Source organism: Stenella coeruleoalba (assembly GCF_951394435.1).
Source record: "Stenella coeruleoalba genome assembly, chromosome: 1".
Lineage (NCBI taxonomy): Eukaryota > Metazoa > Chordata > Mammalia > Artiodactyla > Delphinidae > Stenella > Stenella coeruleoalba.
In genome coordinates this window covers 108,866,148-108,889,950 of record NC_137169.1, presented here as the reverse complement: position 1 = coordinate 108,889,950, position 23,803 = coordinate 108,866,148, and the positions used below count along the sequence as shown (strand labels likewise).

At 39.8% G+C, this 23,803-nt stretch overlaps 1 protein-coding gene and 1 pseudogene across 2 annotated transcripts in view; one reads left to right on the top strand and one right to left on the bottom strand.

Moving 5' to 3' along the window:
* The window catches only part of SNX27 (sorting nexin 27), a gene marked incomplete at its 5' end in the record, with an annotated part of 83,444 nt that overhangs the window by 19,492 nt on the left and 40,149 nt on the right, over positions 1–23,803 (bottom strand). The window contains 5 exons of the mRNA XM_079932800.1: positions 2,270–2,433; positions 4,686–4,764; positions 7,696–7,800; positions 9,610–9,674; positions 11,285–11,477. Coding sequence (XP_079788926.1) covers positions 2,270–2,433; positions 4,686–4,764; positions 7,696–7,800; positions 9,610–9,674; positions 11,285–11,477 — 606 coding nt within the window. The remainder of the gene's footprint in view (positions 1–2,269; positions 2,434–4,685; positions 4,765–7,695; positions 7,801–9,609; positions 9,675–11,284; positions 11,478–23,803) is intronic.
* On the top strand, positions 15,482–16,843 carry LOC307196503 (protein FAM117A-like; annotated as a pseudogene). Its single transcript has one exon. The product of its transcript is annotated as a protein FAM117A-like (transcript).

The following is a 23,803-nucleotide window of genomic DNA, read 5'->3' as shown; positions in this document are numbered from 1 at the left end:
AGTCCAGAAATAAACCCACACACCTATGGTCACTTAATCTTTGAAAAGGAGGCAAGAATATACAGTGGAGAAAAGATAGTCTCTTTAGCAAGTGGTGTTGGGATAGCTGGACAGCTGTGTGCAAATCAATGAAGCTAGAACACTCCCTTACGCCATGCACAAAAATAAACTCAAAATGGCTTAAAGACTTAAATATAAGACATGACACAATAAAACTCCTAGAAGAGAACATAGTCAAAACATTCTCAGACATAAATTGTAGCAATGTGTTCTTAGGTCAGTCTCCCCAACGCAATAGAAATAAAAGCAAAAATAAACAAATGGGAGCTTATCAAACTTTTAAGCTTTTGCACAGCAAAGGAAGCCATAAACAAAACAAAAAGACAACCTACATACTGGGAGAAAATATCTGCAAACCATGCTACTGACAAGGGCTTAATTTCCAAAATATACAAGCAGCTCATACAACTCAATAACAAAAAAATAAACAACCCAATCAAAAAATGGGCAGAAGATCTAAACAGCCATTTCTCCCAAGAAGACATACAGATGGCCAATAGGCACATGGAAAGATGCTCAACATCGCTAATTATTAGAGAAATACAAATCAAAACTACAATAAGATACCACTTAACACCAATCAGAATGGCCATCGTTAAAAAAATCTACAAATAACAAATGCTGGAGAGGATGTGGAGAAAAGGGAACCCTCCTATACCTGTTTGTGGGAATGTAAGTTGGGGTAGCCACTATGGAAAACAGTATGGCAGTTCCTCAGAAAACTAAAAATAGAATTACCATAATACCCAGCAATCCCACTCTCGGGCATACATCTGAAGAAAACTCTAATTTGAAAAGATACATGTGCCCCAATGATCATAGCAGCACTATTTACAATAGCCAAGTCATGGAAGCAACCTAAATGTCCGTGGACAGATGAATGGATAAAGAAGATGTGGTATGTGTGTGTGTATGCACACACTCACACACACACACACACACTCACACACACACACACACACACACAATGGAATATTACTCAACCATAAAAAAGAATGAAACAATGCCACTTGCAGCAACATGGATGGAGCTAGAGATTATCATACTGAGTGAAGTCAGACAGAGAAAGACAAATATCATATGATATCATTTATATGTGGGATCTAAAATATGACACAAATGAACTTCTTTACAAAACAGAAACAGACTCACAGACATAAAAACCAAACTTCATGGTTACCAAAGGGGAAACAGGCTGGGGGAGGGATAAACTAAGAGTTTAGGATTAGCAGGTACACACTACTATATATAAAATAGATAACCAACAAGGACCTACTATATAGCACAGGGAACTATATTCAGTATCTTGTAATAAACCGTAATGGAAAAGACTATGAAAAAGAATATATATGTATAACTGAATCACTCTGCTGTACACCAGAAATTAACACAACATTATGAATAAACTATACTTCAATAAAATTTTTTAAAAAGATGAAATAAAACAAAAAACAAGCTAAAAGAGATGAAATGGTTACCTATGAGAGGAAAAGAAGTGGGAATAACTAATATTTTTCATAATAACCTGTGTAGAACTATTTGATACTTTAAGCTCTATGTATGTATAATTGTGATGAAAAATTTTTTGAAAAAGAACATAGCCCCATAATGTTCATTTGTTATTGTTTTAAAAAATAATAAGAAATACATTTTGAACTCCAGGATATCCCCTTATTAAACTTTTTTTTTTTTAATGGCTTTATTTATTTATTTTTGGCTGCGTTGGTTCTTCATTGTTGTGCACGGGCTTTCTTTAGTTGCAGTGAGTGGGCGCTACTCTTCAATACAGTGTGAGGGCTTCTCATCACGATGGCCTCTCTTGTTGCAGAGCACAGGCTCTAGGCGTGTGGGCTTCAGTAGTTGTGGCACACAGGCTCAGTAGTTGTGGCTTGTGGGCGCTAGAGCACAGGCTCAGTAGTTGTGGTGCACTGGCTTAGCTGCTCTGCAGCACGTGGGATCTTCTTGGACCAGGGCTCGGACCCGTGTCCCCTGCACTGGCAGGCGGATTCTTAACCAGTGCACCACCAGGGAAGTCCCCCCACCTTCTTAAACTTATCTTTTGTCAAAATGGGACAGAACATTTTACAAATTTAACTAAGATCCAGGAGACAAAACAGCTTACTCAAGGATTCACACTGTATTGGCAAATGACCACTACATACAAACAGAAAAAGAAATCAGGCCTTTCCAGGGAGATCAGTTCACCCACCTGATGAAAGAAGTAGGTAACAGCAAGGTCATTGTCATTTAAGAGGATTTCTTCTTCTGTCGTAAAAAGCCACTTTCGAATGGTTAGGCAGGTGCCTGGCACAGCTGATGTGTAATTCTGGACGTAGAGTTTATGAGGAAATTCATTAGGTGCCAGCTTACGTACTAAAGAGAAGACAAAGCAAAGAAAGCTAGAGTGAGAAGATATACAAGGCATCTCCCTAGTATGAACTGTGTAAAGCAGACAAGAATGGAGGTTATCATTAACCAGCACATCAGCTTAGTTCCATCCAGGAGCTCTGCCTTGGGACCACAAAATATCAATTTGCCTAGCCAAATCTACGCCTTCTAATATGACTGGCCAACTGAGCCTCAAGCTAACTGAAATCTTTCACCTGAATGACATGCCTTTCAGTTAACATGCTGACTTTGCAGACATCACCTACTCCAAAGTCAGTTAAAAAAATCTGATCCATAATTGAGTTAAGTTACAGCAATGTCCACTGAACATCTTTACAGCAAGCCTCCCCCTCTTACCCAGTTATGGTGCATTCAGAGTCTCTCATGTGGCAGTTCTCAATGAACAGCTTTTATTGTTAAGAGCTGAAAGGCTCTCCACATCCCCCCACAAGTCTAAGACATTTACCAAAGAAAAGTGACTTCTGGGTAGCCTTACTTCCTCTTCCTAACAATGCTCAAGCAGTATAAAACACTACCACTTTTAATTTCTATATTGTTTTTCTTTAAAAAGGCGGAGTTTTCTTCTCTTGATGTTTACTTGGCTTTATAACAGAGCAAAAGACAGATTTAATATTTCCCATTTTATTTGTTAACTAAAGCTTAGAGAAGAAGGTAAGATTAGAATCCAAGTGTCCTGGATCCTTAGCAATCCTTTGTAATATTTATATCTGCCTAGTTAGACTGTAGAGATTTGGGAAGACAATAAACAATCGGGAGATAGCTGCTTTAGGGGGAATCAAAGTTGTTCTACCTTGACCTGGGATGGCAAGGCGACTCAAATCTACCAAACTCTCTCCCTTTCCGGGATGAGGAAGTTCTGATCAGTCAATATTATCTGTTGTTTCTGGCCTCAGCCCTGTACATATATGATGTGGAAAAGACCCATAAACCGTAGGAAATCTGTCATTTAAAGCAAGCCTTCCAACTTCCTCCCCTTTGTGGTCTCAGTGCAACTATCCCTAGCTTTTATAAAAGAATATATAAGAGAAAATCTCTGTCACAGTGCAATAAAACTTCCTAGGAAGAGGATATCTGTTTACACAAACTTAAACACCGGGTTGGCCAAAAAGTTCGTTCGGTCTTTTCCATAAAATGGCTCCAGTAGCGCTTAGTTGTCTTTAACTTCATTCGAAACGGATTGTATTGTGACAGCTATCATATCAGCATGCGTTTAAAAAAACTTATCAAAATTGGTGAATTTTTGTGTAGCCATTTTAATATTGAAGATGGAAGAAAAAAAGCAACATTTTCGGCATATCATGCTTTATTATTTCAAGAAAGGTAAAAGTGCAACTGAAACGCAAAAAAAGATTTGTGCAACGTATGGAGAAGGTGCTGTGACTGATCAAACGTGTCAAAAGTGGTTTGCAGGACTTCTCTGGTGGAGCGGTGGTTAAGAATCCACCTGCCAATGCAGGGGACATGGGTTCGAGCCCTGGTCCAGGAAGATCCCACATGCCACGGAGTAACTGAGCCCGCGCACCACAACTACTGAGCGTGCACTCTAGAGCCCAAGAGCCACAAGTACTGAGCCCGCGTGCCACAACTACTGAAGCCCGCCCACCTAGAGCTCGTGCTCCACAACGAGAAGCCACCACAATGAGAAGCCCACGCACTGCAACGAAGAGTAGTCCCCACTCGCCGCAACTAGAGAAAGCCCGCACGCAGCAACGAAGACCCAACACAGCCAAAAATAAATAAACTAATTAATTTTTTTAAAAAGCAAAGGCTTTTAATCAACATATTTCTTTCTAACTCCTGAAAACAAAAAGCTATTCTTAAAAATCTACAAAAACCATAAAGTACGCTAAAACAAACTGTGGCTAAGTAGAAAATCCCCTCTTTTTAAGGCTGTTTCATTGGAATATATTAATTTTGAACTCTGATTTTTAAAAATCTCATGAAAGTATCTGATTCAGTGCTGGGTGTAAGTAACTGATACTGCCAACAGAGGAAAAAGGGGTGATCAGGTATCTAGCCTTAGTGGGATTATGCTTAATGGGATTTGTCCTGTCTGCTTGCTAGAAACAGTCCCAATTAGTGGGATTGCCCCTTGTCTTCAAGATCTTCTTCTCTAGGCAAACAGTTTCAATTTGACAGCTTTTGGGAGCTTCAGTTTCTTAGTATTAGGATAAAATATCCTCAAACAAAACGTAATATTAGTTACTGGCACTTACCAAAGGAATGATTGATCACTTCAAATAAGGCAAAGTAATTCACTGTCGTACTATCCATGCCAACCTTTGCTGCAATAGCCTAAAGTGTAAACAGGATAGATTAGTTTCAGGAAAACAAAATCAGACAGTGCTGTGGGAAAAGACAGGTATATGCATGAGGAGTGGGGAGAAGAGAAGGGTTTTGCCATCTTGGTTTCATAGAAACTAAATTCATGGTCCGCAGCTACTCTTTTTTGTATGTATGAATACATATGCATGAAATAAAAGAGAAAAATACCTTTATTTGATCCAAACAGCTATGATCTCTAAATATGAGTTTCTCCCCTCCAATTAAAGCTAATAACAGTCTCTCCTTAAATATCAGCTTTGCTCTCTGAAATAGGACTTCATATCATGAGGATCTTTTAGAATAGCACTTACAAAAAATGTGCTACATAAGGACAGATTTTAAAAAGAAAATAAATTCTTAAATATCTAGTCTCACACATTCAGCCTACATTTAATATACAGGCTGTTAACATACAAGATCTATATCTTTGGTTCTTGAGCTTAAAACATTGTTTATCAATTTTGCTCATACTTCACAAATTATTCTTGTTTACTTTTCAGATGATCCACGTCTCATGCTGGGGACCTCTATATCCTAAGAATTATCATCATCCTTATCCATGTGAAAATAGCAAAATGTTGGGACAACAGAGACATTTTAAACAAGTATCAGTCCTTCTCTCTAGGAACTAAGGTCCCAACATGATAAATAAAAAGAAATTGAAAGACTCCATATGCAAATAAAGGAAAATTGAAATTACATACAAATAACAAGAAAACACAAAGCAAAAAACACAAACTAGTAGTACCAAAATTCCTTTTCAAGATCAATCCCAAAATGTATAAAGTGTTAATTAAACAAGAGAAAATTATTGAGTATTTGTGTCTCAGTAAACCAAATATGATATCCTTCTTCCTGTATCTACTCACGTATCAGACCTAGGTTCATCCCTGATGTGAGGCAGAAACTGGAGACTGTAAGTGTTCTAAGTTACCATTCTATACTGCACTAGATAGAAACTGAAATCTTCTCAAGGTTTGGAAAATGGCTTATAGCTAGAAGTCTCAGTAACAGGGTGAGGAGAGAAGTGAAAGAAAAAGTTAGGCCTTGCTAGAGAAGTATTGAAAATAAAATAAAACATCAATAAGCTACATAAAATTAATGTTTTCCTTGCAATCAATCCACCATTTTATAATTTCTGAAATACCTCAGATCCTGTACATATCCTTTGCCATGGTATACAGTAAATATTTGGGGGGTAAAGTTTTTGTTTGCCACAAAGGAGAAATAAGTACTAATATCCAGAAACCCACTAGTCTCCCTGAAAATCTTGATCAAATCAGGATTAAAGACCAATGAAAAGGCCTAAAAGAAACAATTATACCCAGCACCCGGATCATGATCTTTCCTCACTGAAAGGAAAGACTCCTTGGGGAAATGACTGATTCAATCTAGTATAGGAAATATACAAAGATGAGCCCAGAGCATCTTGTTCTACCAAAAAGCAAGGATGCTATCATAAACAAATGGGTTGCACCACAAAAATACAGGAGCAGACGTGAAGGAGATTCCACTGACCAAAGACAGAACAATGTGAGCACCAAAAAGAATATATGTTCTTGATTAAATCATACTGAGTATCTAAAAAGCCACATGACACTAAAATAATAATTATCTCATTGGACATCACTGGAATCAGCTAGGGCGTTGATCCTTTATGCCAAAAACTGGCAATAAAAGGGAAGAATTAAATATTTATCCCCCTTTTCCTATAAACTGTATTTCAGGATACTAAATAGCCTCAGTTGATAAGGGGAAGTTCTTTACAGAAGAATTCTAGTTAATAAATGTGAAGAAATGAGAAAATTGGAAAATCAGCATTTTGCAACCCTTAATGAAATCACTGGTTAGGACAGTAATCATCAGTGATACACTTATTGGATAAAAGATCAGTGAAGAACTTAACAATGGAGACATCAGGTTATTACCATGTAAACCTACTGATTAATCACTAAAAGTGGATAACCAGATATTGTGTTCCTCCGGTTGAGAAGCAATATGAAGTATATAGCACCGATTATGAAGTACTCTCATCAAAAAGCTGAACCTGAATCTAATCAAGCCTCTAGAGAAAAATTCCATTTATAGAAAATATAAGTAGACAGAAAGACATATTAAATGACACAAATAGACAAAAGAAGCAAACAAATAAATTCAGAATGTGGGACATTCCACAGGACACAGACCCAATTTCTGCAATAAAACAATAACATAAGGGAAAAAAGTTGGGGAAGGGAAGGGAAGGCAGACTGCTCTATATTAAAACAAACATAAAAACCAAATGTTTTTTAAGGACATAAGGACCTTGTTTAGATACAAATTATAACAAATCAACTGTTAAAAATCATTTTTAGACAATTGGGAAAACTTGACTATGGATTTATTATTAGTTAATACCATGGAAGTAGTTAATTTTTTAGGTTTGATAATGGCTTTGTGATTATGTAAGAGGAACATCCATATTTTTTAGAGATGTATACTGAAATATACACAGGTCGAAAAACATGGAATTTGCTTTAAAATATTTAAACAAAGGAAAAGGAAAAAAGGATATATAACACAAATGTGGCAAAATCTTGAGGATTATTAAATATGAGTGATGAGTACATGGAGTTTCACTGTACTATTCTATTTTCACATACATTAGAAAGTCTTTTACAATTAAAAAGAGGGGGTGCTAATCACAACCATTACAACCTGGGGATATTTATTGTATCTTTCTTTCAAGGAGGACAAAGTACTTCCACGTTAATAATCATAACATCAACAGCAGCAGCTAACATTTAACAAATTTATTACATGCCAGATACTCCAAGCTCCTTATATGTATTAACTCATTTAATCTATCTTTCTTAGTTTTAAACCAACCAATGTCAAGCTACTTGTTCAAGTTTAATTTACCTGATATACTTGGTCTGTAGTACTGTTCTTTTTAACCCTGACTGTAACTGTTGTTCCATCTGGTAATGCTACTCTCAGCTCTACGTCAGACACACCATTGTAGTTCTGGGGAAAAGGCAGAAAAAGAATTAATTAAAAAAAAAAAAAAGAATTTATGACCCAGTATATCCTCATTCTCCTTGCAACATGCTAGCTAAACAAACTAAACTTGTGATAGAAAGAAAGTGAGTTCCAATGAAAAGGGGAAAAAAGACATAAGTCAATACATTTCAAGTCATAAAGCTGACTTTAGGCTGCAGCAGAAGTTAACCTTTAAGATGAACAGGGAGGAAAGAAATATGTTGAACCCAACGTGTTCATATCTCAAAACAGAAAACTTGTGTGAATCAGTCTAGGTCAAACACAGATAAGATTTTTGGCTTACTTTCAAACATTCAGAACTCACAAATGAGAAAAGAAAACAACCAAAAGCAGTAGTTTCAACAAATATTCTCTGGTTTTAAATGGTTAGGCATGCTAGATTGGCTCAAGAGGTATCCTAAGTTCCTTTCTGAACCCTGAAATAATCATGACACCTTTGAAAGGAAAAATTGATGAAACTCAGGAATCTGAGTTAGTCTGATGTCCAATTTTCTTCTAGCAAAGAGTAAACAATTCTTTTCCTCCTTAATTCGAAAGAAGTCTTTCTCTCTTACTGCTTTTGAAAATTAACACATTCTTCTAACAAATTTGTGATCTTGTAATTTTTATTACAGAGAAACAACTATTTAGAAACAAGTCCATCTTCATTTACCACTTTAAAAAAACTACTATTCATTGCCTAAAACCATCCTAAGCATTACTTTGTTATAAAAGCCCTTGTCTGCAAGAAACTTATAATCTACCTGGGGAAATAAAACATATACATATAAAATAATTAGTGGATGACACACTATTTAATACAGCAGCATTACATAGTCATTCTTCTATTTAATTAATATTTATTAAGCACCTACAAAATGCCTGACATTGTGGTAAGGCACTGGGAATATAAAGATGTTCAAGATTTAGCTCTTGTTCTGAAGATCTAATGTACAGCGTGGTGATCATAGTTAACAATACTATATTCTATATTTGAAATTTGCTAAGGGGGTAGATCTGAAGTGAAGAAAGGAAGGAAGGAAAGAAGAGAAAAGGGAGGAGGAAATGGTAATGAGATGATGGATAGGTTAGTTAACTTGATTATGGTGATCATTTCACAATGTATACAGATATCAAAACATCAAGTTGTACACCTTAATATATACAATTCATATTTGACAATTATATTCAAAAAGCTGAAAAAAAAAAGATTTAGCTCTTACCTACAGGTAGCTCATGATCTAGTAAAGTAAAATTATAAAGGGATCATCTGACTATATGTATAAAAAATTAGAGGGCTTCCCTGGTGGCGCAGTGGTTGAGAGTCCGCCTGCCGATGCAGGGGACACAGGTTCGTGCCCCGGTCCGGGAAGATCCCACATGCCGCGGAGCGGCTAGGCCTGTGAGACACGGCCACTGAGCCTGCACATCCGGAGCCTGTGCTCCGCAACGGGAGAGGCCACAACAGTGAGAGGCCCGCGTATCGCAAAAAAAAAAAAAAAAAAAAAAAAATTAGAGACTGAGATAGCAACAAGGTGATAATTATGTGTACTGACTGCGGAAGTTCTTGGTGGAATGAAAAATCAATGTGTATCCCCTGAATATCAGGGGAGGCTTCAAAGAGAAGGTGGACCTAGCACTAGGTCTTGAAGGATAAGCAGGACACATAACAAAAGGAAGTTGAAAAAACAGTCATTTAGAGAATTTATGGCAATTCAATCCATCATCGATATCTTTATTTTCCCCCACAAGGAGCCAAGAGGTAAACAGTCACTATAGTGGGTATTCACCTACCTCATCTGATTCTGATAAGAATTCCTGCATGATGTCACTCTCACCAATGACTCGTATTGAGCACACTATAGAAAACAAAGACAGAATCTGGCATGAGGCCCTAAAATCAAGAATATAAAGTCAAGAACATATCAAGGTTTAAGTATAAATCATCATTAGCAGGCAGTGCTGAGGTAGTATGCCATCCCTGACACATGATATTTTACGGCACAACAAACATTTATATAAATATGAACCAGAACAGAGGAATAATAGACGTACAAAGATGTAGCTTATTAAAAACATTAAACATAGACAAAGGAAGTTACCTGTAAAAGAGAAATAAAAGTTCAGTAAATCTAACTTTGCTGTCTTGTGTTAACTATTAATAAGCTAGACAATAGAGCAAGGGTAAGGTCAATTAGGAATAAACACAAAATTAAAATACAAAGAAAAATATCTATTTGGCCTAGGAGCAGGCCAGTAAGAGAATCATAAGCATTTAAAGCCACTTTGGAAAAAAATGGGTAGGTAATCAAGTATTAAGCTGAGCACATCTTCTCATCTTCTCACCTCACTAACTTTAACTTCAAAACAACTACAACTAAAAAAAAGAGAGAGAGAGAAAGGGAGAAGGAAGGAAAAGAAAACAGGCAGGTAGGTAGGTAATCATCTAAATCTAAGAGAGTTAATTTCCTAACATTCTCCTGAGGATAATAAATTACACTGCTGATTTTACTTCATTTTATTAAAAAAAAATTGTACTCTTTCTCATTTCCCAAAGGCTGTGTTAGGAGGCCATTCCATGTTAGAGAAAAGCTAAAAATAGATGAAGTTTAACTACCTTCTATGGGGGAAATGGTTTTTCTTCAGGGATAAAGCTCTCTACCAAAGTTTAAAAAAAATTCAACTAGGTCAATTAGTTCTTCTACAAGGACACAGAATTATTAAATACCACATAAGACCATTATTCTGTTAAATTAGTATTTTAAAGAAAAGCCTATTGCATGCCTAGCAAATTATGTAACTATAACGTAGCAAAACAAGGTCTCTTCTCTGAGCCACAAACTGAACCATCTTATTCAGGAGATCTGTGTCATTTCTCCCTGCCTTTCTAGACAAACGTTTCAGCATCCACATCCAAAGACTCCTAATGTATTGTTTGGAGGTCCTGAGATAACAAATAAGTTTTAATATTTCTACCTATAACCTACTTAGAAAAAGGGAACATTAGCTTACCTACAACTCATCAAACCTATCCATGGACACGTGTAAGAGGAATAAGGAATTTTCAAGTAGGACATGCCAGTGAACCAAAATCACTTTCATAAAAATGTCTTAAATACTGCCCATCTAGTTCCCAAATCAATTTAGCATGTTGCTGAGTCTGTATATGTTTGCTGTGTGCAAAAATATAACCCTACAAATAAATAAAGGTCCTTAATGCATCAAAAAATAATTATGCATTTTTCTGTTGTTGTTAAGTGTTTGGCGAGTCAATAAAATAGGCTATTAATTGCTGTACTGAACATTTTACTCTTGGCTTCAAAGCTCAGATCATTCAACACCTAAGTCAAAAACCTGATTTACTTTCACTGTTGAGTTTCAGGAAACTTAGCTATGCAGTTTAGGAGCTGCAATATATACCTAGACCCTATTTTTACTCAAGATAGTAGAGTTTAATAGCCTGGCTTACCTTTTTCTAGATATTCTTCCAACCCCCGACGTCGGGCATCTAATTGCTGTTCTGATAAAGAGAATGGCCACTTCCCTGGAAGTCGGGGAAATGTAAAGTTGGCAAACTCTCTCTTCAGGTTCTGGTGTAGGATGGCAAACTCCCGGTACCGCTTAGAACACAACTGCCTCCCTGCCATGTAAACATTGTATACCTGGTGAGGGTGAAGAACAAAAAAAAGCCTACTTACTGCAAATTAAATCACAGAATCACCTACAGTCAGGCTCAGATTGATACCGGTTAGGTATATTCTGATACACACTTAACAGAGAATATATGTTCAAGGTCACTGTAAAACAAGATTTACTTTTAATAAAGATGCCTGAAATTATATGTACAAAAGAGGGCTACTGCCTTCAGGGGGCCCATGATCTTATTTTTGATATTACAATTACCTCCAACACATTGTTTTAAATATCTTCAGAGGCAATTACCAGATTTTAAGGGTAGATTTTATTTTCAGAAAGTGAAAGATCATTCAAAGCCAATGTGGTAAGTAAAGTGAATGAACAAGCAGGCAAATTTGGAGAGAGATGTAAAAAATTAGAATTGATTATAAAGCAATGTGACTAATATTTGTGTGTGAACCACACTTCCAAAGACAAGATCTAAAATTGATGTAAGCAATAGTGACATTTTTGTTACCAAATAGATCATTTTTGCAAAAACTCCTTTCCTGAAGTCAGATATCCCTAGTTTTGTTCTTCTCCCTTCCATCATTAAAACAGGGTTAACAAAAAGTTGAAGAATAAATGTACTCTAAGGACCTCCTCATATAAACAGTTAATAATCCTCATAAAGAAATAGGTAGAGGGACTTCCCTGGTGGTCCAGTGGGTAAGACTCCGAGCTCCCAATGCAGGGGCCCTGGATTCAATCCCTAGTCGGGGAACTAGATCCTGCACGCATGCCACAACTAAGAGTTCACATGCCATGACTAAGAGTCCACATGCCACAAATAAGGAGTCCGCATGCCACAACTAAGGAGTCCGCACACCATAACTAAGAAGCCCACATGCCGCAACTATGAGCCTGCATGCCGCAACTTACAGATCCCGCATGCCACAACTTAAAAGATCCCGCATGCCACAACAAAGATCCCACGTGCCACAACTAAGACCCAGCACAGCCTAAATAAATAAATAAATATTTTAAAAATAAAAAAGAAATAGATAGAGATTTCTGTCTACTGTTCACAGATGCATGCCAAACTTCTAGAACAGGGCCTGGCACACAGTAGGCACTCAGTAAATATTTGATGAAGAAATGAATGTATGTATGTGTAATTCTTAAATATGTGTCCTCATAAAGGAAAGTGGTGGGATGCATAATCCAAAAACATCAAATAATCTAAGTTACTTTGTATTCTCAGAACATATCAAATTATGCAGAGATGGGAAAATTAGCCCCAAATCACATTTACTGGCTTAGCAAAAATCATTCAAAAATTTAAATGTGCACAAAATAGGTCATCTACTCATGTAATCAAGACTTAGTCACTGAGCATAGAGAACAGACTGGTGGTTGCCAAGGGAGAGGGGGTTGCGGGAGGGATAGAGTGGGAGGTGGGTGTTAGCAGATGTAAGCTTTTATACACAGAATGGATAAACAACAAGGTCCTACTGTACAGCACAGAGAACTATATTCAATATCCTATGATAAACCATAATGGAAAAGAATACCAAAAAAAGTATATTTATGTATAACTGAATCACTTTGCTGTGCAGCAGTAATTAGCACAATACGGTAAATCAACGATACTTCAATTTAATAAATAAATCAATAAAGACTTAGTCACTGAGAATGTATACACCAAAGCCCTTCCTTCAATCTCAGGAAGAATCTTTTCCATGCTTCTGTGATTTAGGAAGTATAAATTAAATGCAACAATAATTTAAAAACTCCTCTCTCACAACTCTCCTCCTATGATCCCTCCCCTACTTGAAAGCAAAGCCTCTAACCACTATCAAATAGTGTCCAGGGATGAGTATGATCCTGATCAATGAGTTTTCTTCTTATAATTATCGCTCAAATTTATAACTGATTGTAATGAATCACACATATTACCAAGTATTCCTTCTTAAGTACAAAAGCATTAAAAGGAAAACAGTCTTTCCCTCAGACAAGACCACACATTCTCTTAAGGGCAGGCAGTCTCAAGAAAGTCTTATTCAGTCAACCTGGTCTTATATACTTACTTCTCAAACTAAACTTCCCAAATTTCTCAAGAACATCATCATTCCTTTGCTTAAAAAGCAAGTCTACAACCCTACTGGTGTTAAAAATCAGTCTGAGTTCCTCACACAAGGAAGGAAGGAAGGGAGTAAAGCTAGCTTAGTGGCATTGGTGAATTAGGTATTCCCCAATGTCTTTTTCCAGGGAAGAGTAGACTAGGTCTTTGATAACACACAGAAAGACTATGACTGGATTTCCTCAATGATGATGACTTGAGTGATCGCAAGTCTAGAAAAACATTTCCTAGGGTAGAAAGAACCCTACAATTTGAGAGGCCTTTGTGACAATTTCAATCCTAAAATTTCAGTTTCTTATAAGGTGCGAAGAGTAACATCAAATAGCCTCTCACCACCCACCTCTTTCCACTTAAATGTGAAGTCAAAGGGAACAGAACTATAAATAGGATGCCTGACAGTTCAGTAATACTTTAATGCAGGTAGGAATGGCTTCCAAAAGAGCCAAACCGTTGTTGTTTTTTTAATAGACCTTTATTGGAGGATAACTGCTTCATAATACTGTTAGTTTCTGTTGTACAACAAAGTGAATCAGTCATATGCATACATATATCCCCATATCCCCTCCCTCTTGAGCCTCCCTCCCATCCTCCCTATCCCACATTTCTAGGTCATCTCAAAGCACTGAACTGATCTCCCTGTGCTATGCTGCTGCTTCCCATAACTATTTTACATTCAGTAGTGTATATATGTCGATGCTAATCTCACTTCGCCCCAGCTTCCCCCTCCGCCCTGTGTCCTCGAGTCCATTCTCTATGTCTACATCTTTATTCCTGCCCTGTCACTAGGTTCATCAGTACCATTCTTTTTTTTTTTGAATTCCATATATAAATATATATATGTGTTAGCATACGGTATTTGTTTTTCTCTTTCTTACTTCACTCTGTATGAGACTCTAGGTCCATCCACCTCACTAAAAATAATTCAATTTCATTTCTTTTTATGGCTGAGTAATATTCCATTGTATATATATGCCATATCTTCTTTAACCATTCATCTGTCGATGGACACTTAGGTTGCTTCCATGTCCTGGCTATTATAAATAGTGCTGCAATGAACATTGTGGTACATGTCTCTTTTTGAATTATGGTTTTCTCAGGCTAAAACACTGATGAAAGAAATCAAAGATGACATAAACAGATGGAGAAATATACCATGTTCTTGGATTGGAAGAATCAATATTGTGAAAATGACTGTACTACCCAAATCAACCTACAGATTCAATGCAATCCCTATCAAACTACCAATGGCACTCTTCACAGAATTAGAACAAAAAATTTTACAATTCGTATGGAAACACAAACTGTTTGTAAGTTAACTGTGCTTATTAGCAAATGAGAAACATACAAAAAGAGATCACAACAGACTACTTTGTTCTTCACTTGCCCTTAAAATTAACCAAGATCCATTAGCATCCATTTCCCTGGTTTGGACACACTCATTTGCAAAGTAAATGACTGACTCCCTGCTGAATCAACTCATGAATGTCCATGATCCATGAGAAACGACCATAGTCTCATTACAAATGAAAATATCCATCAAAAAATATATTCTCTGGACTTGAAGGAAGATAATCAAATAGGAACTAAAGATATACACAGGCTGACAGTGCTTCTAGAATTTTTCCACCTTAATGTAAACCCTCAGACTGGCTGGCTCATACATGGAATTAGATGATGTTTGTCAAGCTTGCGATAGCACGCTGAATTTAATGATCACTGGTCACTGTCTTCTCCAACTGACCATATCCTACAAAACTTCAAAAGTTAGAATATTCATACAGATGGGCAAGAGGCACATGAAAAGATGCTCAACATCACTAATTATTAGAGAAATGCAAATCAAAACTACAATGAGAGTGTGGGGCTCGCTGTGGGGCCGAGGCAGGCCAGCAGTCAGGCGGGCGGGCGATGGCGGGGGCCGCAGTGGGCGGCAGAGGCGGAGGTGCCTGGGGGCCAGGGCACGGAGGGGCAGGGGGCCTCCGGCGGGGCTGCTCTCCCCCAGCCCCCGCCGGCTTTCCCCGGGCTGGGCTGCAGCCGCTCAGGGCCACCGTCCCTTTCCAGCTGCAGCAGCCGCACCAGCGCCGGGACGGGAGTGGCCGCGCAGCCAGCGTCCCGTGTTCCGTGGCCCCAGAAAAGCCAGTGTGTAGGCCTTAGCCACCCCAGGTCCGGCGTACATTCTCCCTGGACACCATCCTCAGCTCCTACCTTCTGGGCCAGTGGCCACGAGATGCTGATGGGGCCTTCACCTGTTGTACCAATGACAAGGCCACCCAGACCCCCCTGTCCTGGCAAGAGCTTGAAGGTGAGCGGGCCAGCTCGTGTACACACAAGCGCTCAGCGTCCTGGGGCAGCACAGACCACCGAAAAGAGATTACCAAGTTGAAGCAACAGCTGCAGAGGACAAAGCTTAGCCGCAGCGGGAAAGAGAAGGAGCGGGGCTCCCCCTCCAAGGGGACCATGCTGTGCGGGGAGCACTGAGGGCGTCCCCTCCCAGCTTCCCCTCAGGGTCCTCTGTCCTGCGACTGAGCCCCTGCCTGCACCGGAGCCTGGAAGGGCTCAACCAAGAGCTGGAGGAGGTGTTTGTGAAAGAGCAGGGTGAGGAGGAGCTGCTGCGGATCCTTGAAATCCCTAACGGACACCGAGCCCCAGCTCACCTCCAGAGCGGCAGCTGTGATCATCCCCTCCTCCTCCTGGAGCCTGGAAACCTTGCCAGCTCTCCCTCCATGCCCCTGGCATCCCCCCAGCCTTCTGGCCAGACTGGCCGTGAGGAACACCAGGGTGCAGCCGAGGAGCTGACGTCCATCCCCAGTGACAAAGCTTCCCCTCCAGGCCACCCAGCCTTCCTTGAAGAGGGCAGCCCATCTCCAGTCCTTGCCTTTGCCGCCTCCCCTCGGCCCAATCACAGCTACATCTTCAAACGGGAACCCCCGGAAGGCTGTGAGAGACTGCGGGTGTTTGAAGAGGCCACGTCCCCAGGTCCTGACCTGGCCTTCCTGACTTCCTGTCCTGACAAGAACAAAGTCCATTTCAACCCAACCGGCTCGGCTTTCTGCCCCGTCAGCTTAATGAAGCCCCTCTTCCCCAGCATGGGCTTCATCTTCCGTAACTGCCCCTCAAGCCCGGGGTCCCCCCTTCCCCCGGCCAGCCCCAGGCCACCGCCTCGGAAGGATCCAGAGGCCCCCCCAAGGCCTCCTCGCTGCCATTTGAGTCTTGGCAGCGCCCCCACCGTCAGAAGAGCCTGCGCTTTTCCAGAGCTCCCTGGTGGTCTGAGGGCCCCACTCCCACTTCACCATGGAGACCAGAGCCTTGGTGGCAGGCCCCTCCCGAGCTCCCCTGAGATGGGGGATGAAGGAGCCCTTCCCTCCTGGCCTTTGAGCACTTTCATTTATTGTGTCAAAGCCCTGGGTCCTCTTTCCGATGGACCCCTGCCCCTTCGAATGTGAGGGGACCTGCCTCCTCCACTAGAAGCTGGGCAGCTCACAAGTCACACCCGTGTTCTTGTCACCCCCTCACTTGGTGGAAAACTCAACCAGAAGGTCTTGGGTCCCCCACCCCTGGGTGTGAGTCCGAAGGACAGTGTATGGGGCCCATGTCTTTATCATGGAGCAAGCTAGCCATGATTAAAGGAGAGGGGACACCACAGATTTCCTTACCTCTCCTCCCCAGACACAGATGAGGAGACCCGAATAGATTCCCCGATCCTCTCAGTCCCATCCCCCTACCTCCCTCTCATTGGAGGAGCTGACCAAAGCAGCTCGAAAGGGCCATAACACTTGACCAATCCAGCTGCTGGCAGAGGGGGAACCAAGCGTTTTCCTAAGTGGCATTTTCATCTCGCTTTCACCCTAAGATTGTCTTAAGCAGCAGCCCAGCCTGCCCAGCCCCAGGTGGGTAGTAGGGGAGAGGGAGAACTGGCATTCCTCCGGGTGGCAAGTGGTGACTCTCCACCCTCCACCTGCCCCAGGACTGGGCTGGATTAGAAAAATGCCTATTTTTCTTGTATCGATGTAGAAACTCTATTTTCTCCCAAAGACACTATTTTTGCAGCTGTTTGAAGTCTGTATATTTTCCATACTGCAGAGCTTACACAAAATCGAAGAAGAATGTTAATGTTCAAGTTTTATTATCCTGTGTTTAGAAGTTGTGTTTTTCTGTTTGTTTTTTGCAGATCTTGGTGTTAATAGACCAAATAAATAAGTATTCCCAGGGGAAAAAAAAAAAAAAACTACAATGAGGTATCACCTCATGCCAGTCAGAATGGCTATCATCAAAAAATCTAGAAACAATAAATGCTGGAAAGGGTGTGGTGAAAAGGGAACCCTCCTGCACTGTCGGTGAGAATGTAAATTGATACAACCACTATGGAAAACAGTATGGAGGTTCCTTAAAAAACTAAAAATAGAACTACCATATGACCCAGCAATCCCACTACTGGACATATACCCAGAGAAAACCATAATTCAAAAAGAGACATGTACCACAATGTTCACTGCAGCACTATTTACAATAGCCAGGACATGGAAGCAACCTAAATGTCCATCGACAGATGAATGGATAAAGAAGATGTGGCACATATATACAATGTAATATTACTTAGCCATAAAAAGAAACGAAATTGAGTTATTTGTAGTGAGGTGGATGGACCCAGAGTCTGTCATACAGAGTGAAGTAAGTCAGAAAGAGAAAAACAAATACCATATTCTAACACATATATATGGAATCTAAAAAAAAAAAAAAAAAGGTACTGATGAACCTAGTTGCAGGGCAGGAATAAAGATGTAGACATAGAAAATGGACTTGAGGACACAGGGTGGGAGGGGGAAGCTGGGGCGCAGTGAGATTAGCATCAACATATATACACTACCAAATGTAAAACAGTTATGGGAAGCAGCAGCATAGCACAGGGAGATCAGCTCGGTGATTTGCGATGACCTAGAAGGGTGGGATAGGGAAGATGGGAGGGAGGCTCAAGAGGGAGGGCATATGGGGACATATGTATGCATATGGCTGATTCACTTTGGTGTGCAACAGAAACTAACACAGTATTGTGAAGTAATTATACTCCAATAAAGAGCTCTTAAAAAAAAGTTAGAATGTTCAGATTGCAAAGCCAGCTTCCAAGGGTAACAAGTTACAGCCCTCCTGAGATACTCTTTGCTGAGTTAGACCCCAATAAGGGAAAAGGAATGAATTACGAGTGGGCAAAGTGTACAACTTATCTCTGATCAGTGATCTAATTTTGTCTCTCTGGATTCTGCAAGTCAAAGTTTCAAACTTCAGCTTTGAAATAATTTCCAAATTTCTCAATATGTAAATGTTGAAAATCCACACCATGCCATTTCTCTCTTTATCCTCATGAATTAATTCTATGGAATGAATGCCAGAAGACAGTAACTGATAAATTCTCACAATAGCACAAACCACTGAAGGGAAAGCAATTCTAGTAATATCTGGGCTCTGTATTCAATAGCAAAACCCAAAATTCCAGATATCAGAGATCTTTATTTTGTTGCTTCCTTAATCCCCACCTACAGATTTCTTAAGGCTTTTAAATGGTAACATCTCATTCTATGTAGGATCTGAATATTAAAATGTTCTCACTTTCTCAAACCTCTAGTAACCAACAGGAATTGTGCTACTGAACACACAGAAGAGACTCTCCTTATACAATGCAAAAGTGATTAGAAGAAAAGAATGATGACAATTTGGCCATGACAACATCACCCAAGTTCTGCTTACATATGTCAAATAGACCCTGATCTAGTCCATGCTATTGATCTGAATGAATCTTCAATGTACATTATGATCAACAAATTGTTTCCAATGCTCCCTTGCCATTTAATCTTGTTTTTAGCTGAAAATTCATCTTCAAAGGACACATTATTTGCTATTCATAAGCTGCTTATAATAGCAAAAGGAGATACAGCACTCTTAGCTGATTTCTGGGTGAAAGGTGTGAGATCCTTAACTAAGGGATTCTTCCCAAATACTGAAGTATTTAGGCTTCTTCTTGGAAAGAAAAAAAGCAAAAGGAAACAACATGATCCTAAAGAACTTAGGTTTAGTGTGTATGTGTGTGTGTGTGTGTGTATGTGTTTTCCCTAATGTAGGTCATAAATGGTATCTATTTTCTTTATTTGGACCTCAGGTGTACAGAACTGGATTAATCACAATCCTTGGTTCATAACACAGTCTCATTTTGGCAAACTCTTTGTTTGGATATTTAATTTGGTTATTTTTATTTTACTTTTATTTTTTTGACCATGCCATACATCATGTGGGATCTTAGTTCCCCAACCAGGGATTGAACCTGTGCCACCTACAGTGGAAGCGCAGAGTCTTAACCACTGGACCACCACGAAAGTCCCTATTTAGTTATTTTTAACATTGTGAAAAGCAAACTAAAAGCTAAGACCTTGACAAAAACATTTCTAACCATATAGTCTCTGCCTCCTTCACCCTATCTCCCTGTTTCTCTAACTCCCAAAATTATTATGCTCAACCATGTTTCGTTATTCCCTTGTTTTTCTTTTTATAGTTTTTTCCTGCATTTATATGTAATCCTTATATTTTTTATTTTAATTTTTGAAGGGTATTTTAGTTTTATGAAAAGGCTATCATGCAGAATGAGACCTTTTGGGACTTATTTTTTCACTTAGTCTCATCCACAACGTTATATATCTTTGTTGTTTATTCTGTTGTATACGACACTTCGTTGTTTCGCTTTTCAAAAATCTGTTCTTTTGATGGGTATTCAGGTTGTTTCTGGGTTTTACTACTTCTTAGTTTTGGCTATTATGAACAATGCTGCTATGAACATTTGTGCATATGTCCCCTGTAGTACATATATAAGAGATTCTCCTGGGTATACCCTAGAAGAGGAACTGCAGAGTTATAAGGTATGTGAATATTCAACCTAAGGAGATAATGCCAAACTGTAAGCTAAAGCAGTTACATCAATTTTTACTCCTTTCAGTAATAATATAAAAAGATCCTCTTAATTTTTACCAGTGGAATGGGTATGAAAAGATTTCTCACTATGGTCCTAATTTACATTTCCATGATTAGTAATGATGCTGATCATCACCTCTCCATATATTTATTGGCCAGCTGCCCAGGGATCCAGCCCCACCTACCAGTGGGTCAATATCAACTCTGGGAAACCCTGGGCCCCACAGCCAGCGAAGTCAGGAACTGGCCCCACTCACCAGCAGGCTGACACCAGCCCCAGAACCTTCCCAGGACATGGCCCCACCCACCAGTCACTGGCAACTTCTGCACTAGGCAAGGCCTGGCAACCAACCTGATCAGGGGCCACCCATGCTTACCAAGGCACCCACAGTAGTCAGCCTGACACAACAGAAGGGCCCATGCAGCCCACATAGATGGCACCCCTAAAGCATAGAGGTCTGGTGACCAGAGGGGAGTATGCTGCTGGCCCATAGGCATTTCCTACATAAGGCCACTTCTCCACGATCAGGAAACATACCAACCTACCAAATACATAGAAATAAGAACACAGAATTTGGCAAAATGAGGCGATAGAGGAATATGTTCCAAACAAAGAAACAAGACAAAACCCTAGAAGAAGAACTAAGTGAAATGGAGATAAGCAATTTATGCAATAGAGTTCAAGGTAATGATCATAAAAATGTTCAAAGAACTTTGGAGAAGACTGGATGAACACAGTGAGAAGTTAGAAGTTTCTAAAAAAGAGTTAGAAAATATAAAGAAGAACCAAGCCGAGATGAAAAATACAATAACTAAAATTAAAAATACACTAGAAGGATTCAACAGGAGATTAGATGATACAGAGGAATGGATCAGAAAACTGGAAGACAGAGTGGAGGAAATCACTCAAGCTGAACAGAAAAAAGGACAAATAATTTTCAAAAATGAGGACAGTTTAAGACACCTCTAGGACAACATCAAGCTTATAACATTCACATAACAGGGGTCCCAGAAGGAGAAGAGAGAGAAAAAGGTGCAGAGGACGTATTAGAAGACATAATAGCTAAAAACTTCCCTAACTTGGGAAAGAAAGCAGACATCCATATCCAGGAAGCACAGAGAGTCCCAAACAAGATCAACCCAAAGAGGACCACACCAAGACACATTGTAATTAAAATAGCAAAAATTAAAGATAAAGAGAGAATATTAAAAGCAGCAAGGGAAAAGCAACTAGTTATGCACAAGGGAACTCCCATAAGGCTATCAGTTGACTTTTCAGCAGAAACTCTGCAGGCCAGAAGGGAGTGGCACAATATATTTACAGTGATGAAAAGAAAAAACCTGCAACCAAGAATACTCTACCTGGCAAATTATTCAATAATTTGAATAATTATTCAAATCATTCAGATTTGAAGGAGAAATCAAAAGTTTTACAGACAGGAAAAAGCTGAAAGAGTTTAGCACCATGAAACCAACTTTACAAGAAATGTTAAAGGGATGTCTCTATGCAGAAAAGACCACAACTAGAAAGAAGAAATTATGAAAGGAAAAATCTCGTTGGTAAAGGCAAACATACAATGAAGGTAGTTGATCAGCTACTTATAAAGATAGTAGGAAGGTTAAAAGACAAAAGTATCGTAATCATCAATATCACAATAAGCAGTTAATGGATACACACACCAAAAAAGGATGTACAAGATGATGTTAAAAACAGTAAACGTGGGCTTCCCTGGTGGCGCAGTGCTTGGGAGTCCGCCTGCTGATGCAGGGGACGCGGGTTCATGCCCCAGTCCGGGAGGATCCCACATGCCGCGGAGTGGCTGGGCCCGTGAGCCATGGCCGCTGAGCCTGCGCGTCCGGAGCCTGTGCTCCGCAATGGGAGAGGCCACAACGGTGAGAGGCCCACGTACCGCAAAAAAAAAAAAACCAGTAAATGTGGCGAGGAGTAAAAACGCAGGATTGTTAAAATGCATTCGAAATTAAGAGATCAGCAACTTAAAATAATCATATAAATAGATGGACAGATAGATTGCTATATATATACTTCATGGTAATCACAAACCAAAAGTCTATAAAAGATATACACACAAAGAAGAGAAAGGAATCCAAACATAACACTAGGGATATGGAAAGAGAGCCAAAAAAAAAAAGAAGAAAAGAACAATAAGAGCCATAAAAGCAACCCCAAAACAATAAAATGGCAATAAGTACAAACCTATCAATAATTACTTCAAATGTAAATGGGCTAAATGCTCCAATCAAAAGACATATGGGCTTCCCTGGTGGCGCAGTGGTTGAGAGTCCGCCTGCCGACGCAGGGGACACGGGTTTGTGCTCCGGTCCGGGAAGATCCCACATGCCGCGGAGCGGCTGGGCCCGTCAGCCATGGCTGCTGAGCCTGGGCGTCCGGAGCCTGTGCTCCACAACGGGAGAGGCCACAACAGTGAGAGGCCCGCATACAGCAAAAAAAAAAAAAAAAAAAAAAAAAAAGACATAGAGTTGGGCTTCCCTGGTGGCGCAGTGGTTGAGGGTCCACCTGCTGATGCAGGAGACGCAGGTTCGTGCCCCGGTCCGGGAGGATCCCACATGCTGCGGAGCTGCTGGGCCTGTGAGCCATGGCCGCTGAGCCTGCGCGTCCGGAGCCTGTGCTCCGCAACAGGAGAGCACACAACAGTGAGAGGCCCACGTACCGCAAAAAAAAAAAAAAAAAAAGACATAGAGTTGCTGAATGGATACAAAAACAAGAACCATATATATGTTGCCTAAAAGAGACTTACTTCAGATATAAAGACACACACAGGCAGAAAGTGAGGGAATAGAAAAAGGTACTCCATGCAAATGAAAATGTAAAGAAAGCCAGAATAGCAATACTTATATCAGACCAAATAGACTATAAAACAAGGACTGTAATAAGAGATAAAGAAGGACATTACATAACGATCAATGAATAAATCCAAGAAGAAGATATAACAACTGTAAATATATATGCACCCAACATAGGAGCACTGAATACATAAAGCAAACATTAACAGACACAGAGGAGGAGAAACTGACAGTAACACAATGACAGTAGGGGACTTTAACACCCCACCTACAACAATGGACAGATGATCCAAACAGAAGATCAATAACAGAACACTAGCCTTAAATGACCCATTAGATTAGATAGACTTAACAGATATATATATAGAACATTCCATCCAAAAGCAGCAAATTGCTCATTCTTTTCAAGTGCACATGGAACATTCTCCAGAATAGGTAACATGCTAGGTCACAAAA